Source organism: Diceros bicornis, chromosome 11 (assembly GCF_020826845.1).
Source record: "Diceros bicornis minor isolate mBicDic1 chromosome 11, mDicBic1.mat.cur, whole genome shotgun sequence".
Classification (NCBI taxonomy): Eukaryota; Metazoa; Chordata; class Mammalia; order Perissodactyla; family Rhinocerotidae; genus Diceros; species Diceros bicornis.
In genome coordinates this window covers 44,912,720-44,926,476 of record NC_080750.1, presented here as the reverse complement: position 1 = coordinate 44,926,476, position 13,757 = coordinate 44,912,720, and the positions used below count along the sequence as shown (strand labels likewise).

Sequence of the window (13,757 nt, the reverse complement as noted above, 5' to 3'; positions counted from 1 at the left end):
TTTTTAAGGGAAATTTATTAGGTAGCTTGTCAACGTGGTCCTGATGTTTCACATCACATCCAAAAACAACAATAGCATAAATTTAGGATGTTAAAGCATCTCAAAACAATGTGAGCTAAAAAAAATAGTAAAGAGCCAAGAAAAGTTTATGACACAATTCAAGCTCAACATCAAAATTATACCCTAGAAAGTTAAGGACCCCAAGTCCTTTATTTCTTCTACATTTTATAACATTTTTCCTCTTATTTACAGTCTTTGGGGGTGCAATGTTGTTATAACAGTAAAATGGGATGTTTTCACTCATGTTTGCTACATTTATTCAACACATGAACTGTATATGTCCATACAACCCCATTGGTTCCCCAACTCTACTCAAAAGAAAAAAAGTTTAAATAAATCAAAATATCATTGGGCAAGATATTCACCATATTGAGGAGTACTATGGAAGTCTGAACCTAACTTCCAAGTTTTATAATCTCAAATATTCCTCTTAGTCAAGATGTTTGATACTTAATCAACTTACATAAGATGGGCTAACTGGATTATCCTCTAAGATACAAATAATTTGCACATTCTTTCATAGGACATTATTATATAGCTGAGATTCTGGATGTTCAAAGAAATTTAATAAAATGGATTTAATCATAGAGAAAACTCTAGTCTTCTGAAGTTCATAATGCAGTGATAATAAAATCAAAATTCTTAATAAAATGCTCAAATAAAAAAAATACACAAATCTAATTCTCCAAAGTGCATCTACCTTTTAATAAGGCAGATTTTTGGCAGCATCACCATGGCAACTGTTAATAAAGCATTATCTCATCTCATAATTATAAAAAATAAAATAAATAAAAAATTTTTAAACTATGGTAGAAAATTTCAAAGGTAAAATTTCAATTAATTACTCAACATATCGAAAATACTGTGATATGGGCTTACCAGGCGTGTGTTGGGCCTTCCACTTGAAGATTTCCACATTCACCAAAAGAGAACCTTATTGTTTCACTTTTAATCTATTAGATTGAACTTTAAAAGTTTATCTTAAATAACTATAGACACCATAAGTATATACGGTCAGTTTATACATAAGGCAATTTAATAGCGTAATTCTGAAAAGAGATAGAAAGTCCTCTAAAAGACTCTTCTAAGATACATGTAGTAATAAGGCTTGCTGTTGCCATCTTCAGAACTCTTTGATTCACGACATTTGATGGGGGGCAGGGGAAGAGGACAAGAGCCCCATCAGCTTCTGCATATAGAGAAACCCCACTGATAGAAGTTGGCTTGACTCCACACACAGAATCACCATGACTACAAGACACATAAAACAGTTTGCATCAATATGTCAACATTCATCAAATAAAAGGTTAATATAAAGAACATCTAAAACAGGAGAATGTGTCCTTTCACTTGGGATGGTAAGGCCTGACAATGTCCAGTTCCCTAAACAGCTAATCTCCTGGTTGTGGCACAAAAACTCTAACAATGAAGAGTAGTGACAGTTGCAGATGGTGGCTATTCCAGAACCTTCCCCCATCAGACACTTCATACCCCATTGGGCAGATGGCCAAGTAGAGATACATGAATATAAGTTAGGGCCATCCTATCACACACCCAGAAATCTGGACCTGACATCAGACTGCATAGCACTGGAATAAGCAGGACTATTAAAGCTGAAAACCAGGAGGTTTTTCTTAATAGGGAGCTTTATTTCATGCTAGACTTTATGCAGATCATGATTCTGTCTCCAGACTTTTAGTCTCACATATTCATATAAATATCCATTCCAAAATACCAATTCTAATATCCTTTCTTTACAAAATATTCTCCCCAAAATGTATCTCAATGTCTTTTACAGAACATCTATAAAACTATAATAATCTACATTTAAATAATGATAATGCTGGAATAATGTTACTTGTGATCAATATGGCATTTAAGAAATCTTAATTTAAAAATGATCTATAAAAGAAAATTAACTTTTATCCCAGATCACTGTGTATGTTACATTATTACCTAAAAGCACATCATATTTTGCAAAAGTTATTTACATACTGTTCGATTGCTCTAACTATTCGATATTATTTGCTGTTATTCACCAGTAATATTAACCCTTCCTATTAAAAAAACACAAAAACAAAAAACAGTCCAAACCACAAAACTTTGTGGGGATGCCACCACAGCATGGCTTGACGAGCGGTGTGTAGGTCTGCACCGGAACCCTGGGCCACAGAAGCAGCGCGTGCCAACTTCACCACCACGCCACCAGGTCAGCCCCAGCTATCTGGTTTTTTTTAAATGAATATTCATTTTTAGGAGCTATTTTTAAAAATCAACTTTTTGAACTGATATTTTCTCAAAATACGGAATCTCAGTATCGAATTAAAGTTGTACATTTAGGGTAAGAAAGCAATAGTAACTTTTTTCCTATTGTTATAAAAGATATACAAAAATTATATAAGCCCAGGACATGAAGAAAACTTTATAAAACTTCACCTTTAACAGCGGGAACTGCTATCCCTTTCTAAACCTCTCTTTAACCTGTCATTTTCTTCCTATGAAACAAATGGATACACAGTCTGATGGCTGATATGTGTTTCAATAAACCATCTTACTCCGATAAAAAATGCAATAACATTTCTCCACATAAGAATATAAGACATGAAGAACGTACGATGGGCATAGATACTGCTTCTTTTTCCCCTTCCCTTTCTTTGAAGACTTCTCTTTAGAATAGACTTCTTCAACCCACAAGGAAATTAAAATAAAAAAGGCAATCGCCAATAAAAACTTCATCTTGAAAAGTTAAATTTCAGGAGATCGATCTACAAGAAAGAACAAGAGAATGTTTACATTTATGAAGCAAGTGATAACTATATGACACTTGAAGGAGTATGACCATTACTACCCAATGGACAAGTGCATTTGTCCACCAAATTCTCATTGTTCAAACTTATATGGTTATATTTCACAATAAATTTTGTGATGGTTTAGTAAAAGTTAGGTTAAATAACAGTTTATAGAAAATAAGACCCCAATGAGGTATAAAAGGTAAGTATGCAAAAATTTTTGATTCTCTAGTTATATAAAATTATAAACTGATATAGAATTGCACAGTATATCAATACACGTTTAGAAAAATACCCGGAAGGATGTTTAACAGTTTTAAAATGGTTATCTTGTGCTAGCATCCTGCAATTAACTTTTTCTCTTTTAATTTCTACGTTGTTTGAATTTTACATGAATTTTCTTCAAAAACAATAAAAGTATTCTAAAGGAAAAGACAATTCTAAATATTAAAGAATTGACAGATATAAAAGAAAAAATTTAGTATCAAAGAGTTTCACACTCTGAATTCATTGTTATTATTTATACACACTAAATTTGCAAGCCACCTTTTACCCAAAAAAGGTGTATACTGATTTGTTAACTTTTTGGCTTTCCTATTTACATGATACTAACATTTATCATCAAAAAGATGATTTCTGACTCCAGGAATCCTAGGTAACATTATATGAAATAAAACAGCAAGTATGGTCAGACTCTTCCAAACAATCTTCTTAGTCATATTTTAATAACATATTCCATGCTCAAATGAGAATTATGTTCTTGCCAATCTGATGAATAAAAAGAAAAAAACCTACAAAAACTTTAAGCTCTACTAACACTGGAATATTTAAACCTCTTCTGCGTCCTACATTTCCAAACTATAAATTGTTTCTCCTTCACTGCTTTCTGCAGAGTAAGAGACCTGTCATATTCCTCATCATGAACTTAATTCCCATCTCACCCTTGTAATTTTGCTTCTCCTATGTCATATTTTTCATCTCCCTTTCTCCCAGAAATTCTTATTTTCTCACATTTATCCTTTACAGCCCTTAAGGCAAGCCAGAAGGGCTTCTTACCAGATCCTTTATCCTGAAGACAACAGAGGGGGCTTATCAGGCCAACAGCAACAGAAGTCTCTCCTGTGTCAACTTACAGCATTGGATGCTCCCCTCCCCCACCCTACGGTGGCATCTGCTTCCAGACACCTCTGCCCACAGCAGCAGGTACTTCTCCTACCTTCACACTCTTCCTCAAGAAAACAGGAGGGCCGCCCTAACGGTTTGAAGGGTCAAGAGAGAAATTCAACCCTATGCTCTCTGTGTTCACCTCCAACCTTTCAAAAGGGACAGCGGCAATAACCGAAGGATCTTCCCAAACGAAACAACGCAAGGAGCCCTCCCCGCCAATCTTGCATTCCCTAATTATCCCCCGCTCTCTGCAGCCCTCCACCGGAGCGTATCCGCGGAGGCCACCGCATCGGCGACCCGGCGGCCGGGCGCCCCGCGCGGGGCAGCGCTCGCCTCCTCCCCCTGCACGCCGCAGTGCTCCTCGCGCCTCCAGCAGCCCAGGCTTGACCTGGTCTTTCCGCAGAAGCATTTATCCCGGTCCCCAGACCCTCACCACCGCCACCCCTCTGTCCTCTCCTGCCCCTCCCTCCTAAGTGGAGCCCCCGAGACTTACCCCGAGGCGCCCCCGCCCGCAGCCTCCCGGCAAGGAGGCAGCTGCTCGGGGCCCAGACGGCGGTGGCCGCTGGGGGTGCACCGGGCGCAGAGAGGGGGCAGCTGCGTCCCCGCCGCCCGCGCCGCCCCGAGCTCGGCTGACGCGCCTGCTCGGGCCGCGGAGCCTGCGCCGTGACGCGCTGCTGCCCGGCGTCCGCAGCCTGGGTCGGGGCCGCTGCGGGGACCGCGGGATGCGCTGCGGGGACCGGGGATGGCGGGACGGCGGGACGGGGGAGGGAAGAGGTATCCCGACCCGGCGTGGAAGGACGTCACAACATCTTCCCCTCCAGGCATTGGAGGCGTTTCAGAGCATCAGCAATGTAGTCCCCCTTAGGGGAGTAAAGGCGATGGTGGGGGGTGGGGGGGTACGGGTGGTTAGGACAGTGTTGGTTCCTAAGTAAAAACCTTTCAAGGAGCTAGAATCGTTTAGGGTCAACTGTGACCTGCAGCAACAAAAAACAATAGAACAACAAATGACCTTTTTCTGTGATTTCATCATTTACCTCGACTCCTGGCATGTAACTTAATCTCTGAGTCTTATTTTCAATTTCTAAAAGTCTAACCTTTCTAAGCAAACAAATTGGTCAAAATTACTACAACCATGTAATCATGCAGGTAATGCCGTTTTAACGTTTATTGCATAATTAACCTGTGTACAGAACTTGACAGTTTGAAAACGTTTTCACTGTGTTATCTCGTTGGGTCCTTACAACGTTCATTCCTGGGCAAGTTTTGTGGGTGCATTCCCATTTTGCAAATGAAGAAAGTGAAGCTCAGATATGATTAAGGGATTTACTTAGTGTTGCATGTCTTGAGTGGAATTTACCAGAGACTCTCAGTCTGATTTTTACATTTCTGAGTCAGCTATGACCTCTTGGCCTTCTTGTAGCAAAGTGTTCCTCTTCTCTATTGTTTAGGAAGTAGCCCTTCGTTTGGCTATGTAGCTCTTGGATAACAGACATGGCTTTCCTGTTACCTCCAGACTGTATGCCTAATTGAATATTTATTAAGAAAACATTGTTTCAGGTGAGCATCACTTAGCATTGTACTGTAGACCTAGAGATGTATCCACTAATAAATTTTTCAACCCATGTCATACGAGAGGAAGGGAGCATTCCCTATGTATAACCATGTTCTACGAGCCTCACAAGATATTCTGCTGCCTAAGATTAGCATTTGATCATTACTTTATTTAAAGGGCTGTCCTATTTGGAACGGAATGACTTTGGATTTTACAGGTATATAAAGGAGAACTGTATTGATCATGTAAGGTTTGTAAATTTTGGAGAATAAATCATATATGGAAGCGAAGGGGAGCAGGATTTGCCACAGCAAAATATGTCTCTTTGGCATAAGGATTATTTTGAGCTTATTATTTTTAAGAAAGAGCAAACATTGGGATTCTGATTGGGATTGTATTGAATCTGTAGATTGGTTTAGGTAGTATGGACATTTTAACTATGTTTATTCTTCTAATCCATGAGCATGGAATATCTTTCCATTTCTTTATGTCTTCTTCGATTTCTTTCAACAATGTCTTATAGTTTTCAATGTATAGGTCTTTCACTTCCTTGGTTAAATTTACTTCTAGGTATTTTATTCTTTTTGTTGCAATTGTAAATGGGATTGTATTCTTTATTTCTCTTTCTGCTAGTTCATTGTTAGTGTATAGAAATGCAACTGATTTTTGTTTGTTGATTTTGTACCCTGCAACTTTACTGTATTCATTGATTATTTCTAATAGTTTTTTGGTGGATTCTTTAGGGCTTTCTGTATATAGAATCAAGTCATATGCAAATAGGTTAATTCTTCCTTTCCTATCTGGATCCTTTTTATTTCTTTTTCTTGCCTAATTACTCTGGCTAAACCTTCCAGTACTATGTTGAATAAGAGTGACAAGAGTAAGCATCCTTCTCTTGTTCCTGTTTTCAGAGGAATAGATTTCAGTTTTTCACCATTGACATGTTGGCTGTGGGTTTGTCATATATGGCCTTTATTAAGTTAAGGTATTTTCCTCCTATACCCATTTTGTTGAGAGTTTTTATCATAAGTGGATGTTGGATCTTGTCAAATACTTGCCCATATAAAATTCATTTGGAACAACAAAAGACCTGGAATAGCCAAAGCAATCCTGAGAAAAAAGAACAAAGCTGGAGATATCACACTCCCTGAATTCAAAATATACTACAAAGCTATAGTAGTCAAAACAACATGGTACTAGCAGAAAAACAGACACACGGATCAATGGAACAGAATTGAAAGCCCAGAAATAAAACCACACATCTATGGACAGCTAATCTTTGACAAAGGGGCCAAGAACATATGATGGAGAAGGGAAAGTCTCTTGAATAAATGGTGTTGGGAAAACTGGACAGCCACATGCAAAGAATGAAAGTAGACCATTATCTTATACCATACACAGAAATTAGCTCAAAATGGATTAGAGACTTGAATGTAAGACCTGAAACCATAAAACCCCAGGAGAAAATATAGGCACTACACTCTTTGACATCAGTCTTAGCAGTATCTTTTCAAAAACCATGTCTACTCAGGTAAGGAAAACAAAAGAAAAAATTAACAAATGGGACTACATCAGACTAAAAACCTTCTGCATGGCAAAGGAAATCATCAACAAAACGAAAAGACAACCCACCAACTGGGAGAAAATATTTACAAATCATATATCCGACAAGGGGTTAATTTCTGAAATACATAAAGAACTCATACAACTCAACAACAAAAATATGAACAACCCTATCAAAAAATGGGCAGAGGATATGAACAGACATTTTTCCAAAGAAGATATACAGATGGCGAATAGGCGAATGAAAAGATGTTCAACATCACTAATTATTGGGGAAATGCAAATCAAAACTACAATGAGATATCACCTCACACCCATCAGATTGGCTATAATTAACAAGACAAGAAATAACAAGTGTTGGAGAGAATGCGGAGAAAAGGGAACTCTCATATGCTGCTGGTGGGAGTGCAAACTGGAGGAGCCCCTGTGGAAAACAGTATGGAGATTCCTCAAAAAATTAAAATTAGAACTACTATATGATCCAGCTATTCCACTACTGGGTATTTATCCAAAGAACATAAAATCAATAATTCAAAAAGATATATGCACCTCTATGTTCATCACAGAATTATTCACATTAACCAAGATGTGGAAGCAACCCAACAGATAAATAGATAAAGAAGACGTGGTGTACACACACACACACACACACACACACACACACACAATGGAATACTACTCAGCCCTAAAAAAGACAAAATTGTGCCATTTGCAACAACAGGGATGGACCTTGAGGGTATTATGTTAAGCAAAATAAGTCAGACAAAGACAAATACCATACGATTTCACTCATATGTGGAAGATAAACAAACAAACCCATGGATAAAGAGAACAGGTTAGTGGTTACCAGAGGAGAAGGGAGTAGGGGGAGGGTGAAAGGGGTAAAGGGACCCATATGTATGGTGATGGATAAAAACTGGACTGTTGGTGGTGAACATGATGCAGTCTATACAGAACCTGAAATATAATAATGTACACCTGAAATTTAGACAATGTTGTAAGCCAATATGACCCCAATAAAATAATTTTAAAACTAAAATAAACAGCAAGCGTAGGAGAAGCTCTGAAAACCAAGTAGAAGTTACTGTTTTGTAAAATATATTTACATTTATAAGGGAAATCTTTATTTGTAAGGGTGCCTCCCTCCCTGTACCAGGAAGAGGAGAATGACCAAATCCTAGAAACTCCCAGCAATGGAGAAGGCAGCAACTTAAATCTGCATGACACCCTCGTTTACTGTGCTTTTCCTGGTAACCTCCCATAACTCATCTTCCCTCTCCCTCAGCCTCTTCTTTTGCCTTCAGCTGCACACAGTATTTAAGGTGATGGCTTAGGCCATTTCAGGGAGTTACTCAGTTTTCCTGGGTATCTCCCATGTATACTTGAGGTATATGTTTTGTTAAACTTATGTTCATTTTTCTCCTGTTAATCTGTCTTTTTATTACAGGGGAGGTCTCAGCCAAGAATCTAGAAGGGAAGAGGGAAAATCCTTTTTCCTCCCCTGCAGAAGGATAGGAGAATAAGTTTCATGCAACCAAGGGAGTTTAGAAGTTGAAGAAAACAAACTTAGTTTTCCCATAATCAGTGAGTTACTAAGTTTGGAATAATAGAATGTTCACATTCATGTAATGAAATAGAGTTAACATTACTTACAAAATCTTAGGGACACATTTACAAGGACTTACAAAATCTTAGGGACACATTTACAAGGACTTTTATGCTGAAAATACCTAAAATTGACTTGTTTACCTTCCCTAGTATTGTCTCTAACTATGCCACCTATGGATATTATATTGGAGAATTAGGTTATTCATAAGAAAAGCATATCCAACTGTTTGGATGGGTTTGGTTTTTTGTTTTTGTCTTTTTCCCAAAGGGTAGCAAATACAGTTGATGACCTAAAATGACTTCTTCCATGCCTATGAAGTTGTGAAGTTCAGAATTTTGAATATTTTCCGTGAAGATGATTGGCTCACTTGTATTTATATAGCTGTTTCATATTATATTGTCGAAGGGGAAGCTGCCAAATAATGTCAGGAAATAATCTATTTTCTCCAATCCTATCAAATGTTGGTTTACTCTTGCTATTTTTTCTGTATCTCCATTCTCTGCCTTCGTAATTTCATCCAGTTACATGGCTTTAAATACCATGTTGATAACTCCCAAATTTATTTCTTCAAACTAGACGTCTCTCCAGAACTCTTGAATCAGATATCCAACTGTCTTCTCAAAATCTCAAGTTGCATATTAATAAATATTTCATACTCAATATGTCCAAAATGGAGTTAATGTTCCTCCCAAGATCTACTCTACACTCAGCCTTCTTCTCAGTTGATGGCAACCCCTTCCTTCTGGTTGCTTAGGCCAAAAATCTTGAAGTTGTTCTTAATTCCTATCTTTTCATCACTCCCCCCATCCAACCTGTAAGGAAACCCCATTTACTCTCAAATTATATCTAGAACCCAGCTACTTCTCACTATTTTTACCACGACCAACCTGGGCTGAGCTACCATCATCTCTAAGTTGGATAATTGCAATAGAGCCCTGGCTGCTCTCCCTGCCTCTACCATTGCCTTCCCCATCCCCTAGTATTCTCAATACAGCAGCCAAATAACTTTAAAATGTGTCATATATCAGATTTTGTCACTTCTTGGCCCAGAACCCGGCAATGACTCCACATTTCATTCAGATTCTAAACCAAAGTGCTCTCAATAGTCTACAGGTCCCAGTCGCTGTGCACTCCCTCCAAATAACCCTGCCTTCTTCTCCCACTCTTTGCCTCGACCCCTCTGCGCCAGCCACACTGACCTTGCTGCCTCTCCAACATGCCAGTGACAGGCAGCGGCCCACCTCAGCTTATCAGTGGCAGCTGTTCCCTCTGCTTAAAACTCTCTTCCCCCAGACAGCCACATTTCCAACTCCCTAACGCCTTTGAGTTATTTCTTAGATGTCACCCTCTCAAGGAGATTAATCAAATATCATTTAACAGGGCAAACTGATCCCCATAGAAGGATTCCTGATCCCCTTTTACCTACTTTTCCTCTTTTTTTCACAGTGTCTATCAACTTCTAGTATATTATACAACTTGTTAATATATTTGTTGCCTCTCTTTCCTCGTTAAAATGTAAGCTTAATACAGGCAGAGATTTTTATCTGTTTTTGTCCATTGATATTGCCCCGGCACCTAGAATAGTGTTGATAGTAAGTAAATAGTGAGTAAATCCTGGCCTAGTTACTTAACTTCTTTAAATTTCATGTTTCCTTATCAGTAAAATGAAAATTACAATACATACTTGCAAAATTGTTCTAAGAACTGAATGGGTTAATTTATATTAAATATCTGGTACAGAGAAGAGAGGCCATAAATAGTTACCTCCCCTCTTTTTGTTGCTTATTTCTATTTGCTTAATGAAATGATAGAATTTTAATTAATGGGATCCTGTTGTACGTTCCTTTCTGCTTTTTGGTTCCTTTATTTACATCTGGAAACATTTTGTGAGGCCTATCTCTACACACACAATAGGAACTCTATTTTTTATGCACTCTATTTTTAAACTCTATTTTTATGCACGTGGCCTATACTATATTAATTTTATTTTACTTCATCTTGAAACTTAAATGCTGTTCTAAATATCTTTTGTTAGATTAAGAAACCAAATACTAGAAGAAGAGAGATTATTGTCACCAAATCATGTGTTCAAATGGCATAAGCACTTACCACTCTTGCCACTGCCTAAGTAGCCTTAAAACATTCGTCTTGAATATATACATTTCTTTCTTTTTTTTTTTTTTTTTTTGTGAGGAAGATCAGCCCTGAGCTAACATCCATGCTAATCCTCCTCTTTTTGCTGAGGAAGACTGGCTCTGAGCTAACATCTATTGCCAATCCTCCTCCTTTTTTTCCCCAAAGCCCCAGTAGATAGTTGTATGTCATAGTTGCACATCCTTCTAGTTGCTGTACGTGGGACGCAGCCTCAGCATGGCCGGGGAAGCGGTGCATCGGTGCACGCCCGGGATCCGAACCCCGGCCGCCGCCAGTAGCGGAGCGCGCACACTTAACCGCTAAGCCACGGGGCCGGCCCTATACATTTATTTCTTTCCTATTTTGTCTCTATATGAATTATATTTATTCTTTAATGATATCCTGAATCGTAATACTCATTCATGAAATTTTTCATCAAAACTTCAGTCCATATGCCATTGTATAATTTATAGATGAAGATCCAGAGACATCATTTAACTTTTCCAAAGTTTGCTAATAACTTTACTAATAAATAGTTCAGAAAGCTATGCACCTAAGTATGTCTGATTCTGGAAACTGGGCCCTTAAAATTTTTTGTGTGTGACTATAAATTGTATATTCAACAATATCTCATGGCACCCAAAATAACATTAGCATACAACCAAAACACCACATTAATTATGATGTCATTTTGAGAAGATAAAAGAAGAAATATGAGTAAGATCTTCATATTTATGAATTTGAGCATTGTACGCTGTTTCATCTAACTGAGGAAACAGTGCAGAACAATCAAAGGCCCACTGTAACATCTACCAATCCACCATCAGCCCTAACTCCCATGGAGAGGAACTATCTGTGATTGGAGATGTATGGAGTTAAAATAGATATCAAGATTTTAATGTTTTGTCAGAGTATTTACTGCAAAACACCTTCATTATATGATACAGCTTTTAGGTAAATTAGACATATGTCCTAATCCTTAGTGAAAAAAGAGAAAAAATTATTCACCTCTATGTAAATAATATGATACTATTACCGTACTTCAAGAATGCACCTTAGGAAAAAACAAATAAACCTATAGATTATTTTGTGTTATCAAGGCTAATCCAATATCAATTATATCAAAATCACTGATTTTAGCCAGAGCTCTTCACATCCAGGTAGATATTATAAGGCAACTGTCACCAACAGATCAGTTTGTATGAGTTATTTATTCTCTTATTTTGTAGTTAGTATGTGATAGGTCAGCTCATTCAGTACTGCTCAAAGCCAAACATTCCTCTGAAGCAACAATAACAGTTATTGTGACAGAAACAGATCACTAGTAACTCAGGCCCACAAATCTTTCAGCCAAATGGAATCTCTTCCAAAAGTATCTGCATTTTTTACCAAGTCTGAGCAACGTTATAGTTGCCTCTTTTGACAAATTTTGAGTCTGCCCATCAGCATTTCTGCAGATCTGAGAAGAGGTCATGCTATTCTCCAGCAGCCAGGATTTCAAGTCTTAAATGATCATGACAACATGTTCTCTTCTTCCGCTATCCAAAACAGATATGTCATATCAATATAAAAACCAATCCAAAAATATGTCTTTTAGAAACTTGCAAATAATGTCAATGTGGATTTCTTTTTGTTATCTCTTTCTTTTAAGACCTAGGTAAACAATAATATTGGAAAAGTATTATCTATAGATGATGTTATGAATTTATTCCTCTAGTTTTTCTAATATCAAGCTATATCAGCTGAAAGCTCCAAACATGCAGATTATGGATTCTAAATCTATGTCTTTGTAGGAAAAGTTGCATACTTACCACACCAGTAAACTCCATTTATAATTTATATATATGGCATGAGAGATGATGAATAAGAACAGACATTCTATTTTAGCAATTTTTTTAGGAATAAGCAAGTGAATGGATAATGATCTCACAAATATTAAAAGTAAATTATGGAAAGAAAATCATGGCATTTATCAAATTATTATGGTTTTAAAATCAGGCTCACCAAGCAAATTAAGCTCATCATGTCATCCTTAAGTAACTACTTAAGCTTGCTGTGGATTTTAAAGATTATATCTCTTGAACCTAATTTTAAAAACTTATTTTACCAATAGAATCTGTATATATTACTTGGGCAGGAGAAGAACATTTGTTCTGGGGTAGTAGCATCAACAGAGGGAGTGAGAACTGACAGATAAACATCCAATTCTGAGGTTGGCTTGGCTGAGGAAGAGAAACCAAGAGGAAAGTCAACAAAGCATTGGGTTGGGGTAGAAAAAATGGGACCAGAATAAAATATTTTGATAAAATTCTCTAGGTTAGCATTTCCTAAAGCATGTTCTATGCAACATTAGCCTTCGGTATGCTTCGTAGGAAAAAAGAAAAAGTCAATGACTAAACAAACTTGGAAATTTTTGTCTATCATATCTTCTTTCTAAGACTCTTTATAAAGTATTTTAGCATATTGTTTTGTTATGTCATAAGTAAAAAACATTCAACATTATTTAACCCAGTATCTCAAAAATACGTTTACCCAGTATATATTTTTTATGCTGCATCCATAAATATTCTACAGACTTAGGATTCCAAGAGCTATAACGCACAAAATCTTCTCCACACAAAAATAGTATAATAATAGGCTCCTGGTAGATTAAAGAGACGGAGAAAACAATGCTCTTTGTGTTCTATATAAGAACAGAATACTAGCTAAAATAAGAGACAGATGGCACAGAGCCTGGCTAGAAGGATCTTACAGCAATCATGGCATAAGGTAAAGGACTAGATTAGATGAAGGTCATGGAAGTACACAGAAATAATAAAATCTTATAGGTATTCTAGAGAGGTAGTCAACAACTTTTCAACTAGAAATAGTTTACACAGATAGT

At 37.3% G+C, this 13,757-nt stretch overlaps 1 protein-coding gene across 1 annotated transcript in view; it reads right to left on the bottom strand.

The window, feature by feature from the left end:
* The window catches only part of GLRB (glycine receptor beta), an 87,464-nt gene extending 82,890 nt beyond the window's left edge, over positions 1-4,574 (bottom strand). Inside the window, exons 1-2 of the mRNA XM_058549785.1 lie at positions 4,510-4,574; positions 2,675-2,825 (exon numbers count right to left, since the gene is read on the bottom strand). Of these exons, the coding sequence (XP_058405768.1) occupies positions 2,675-2,796 (122 nt within the window). The 5' untranslated portion in view covers positions 2,797-2,825; positions 4,510-4,574. The remainder of the gene's footprint in view (positions 1-2,674; positions 2,826-4,509) is intronic.
* Positions 4,575-13,757: the final 9,183 nt, after the last annotated feature.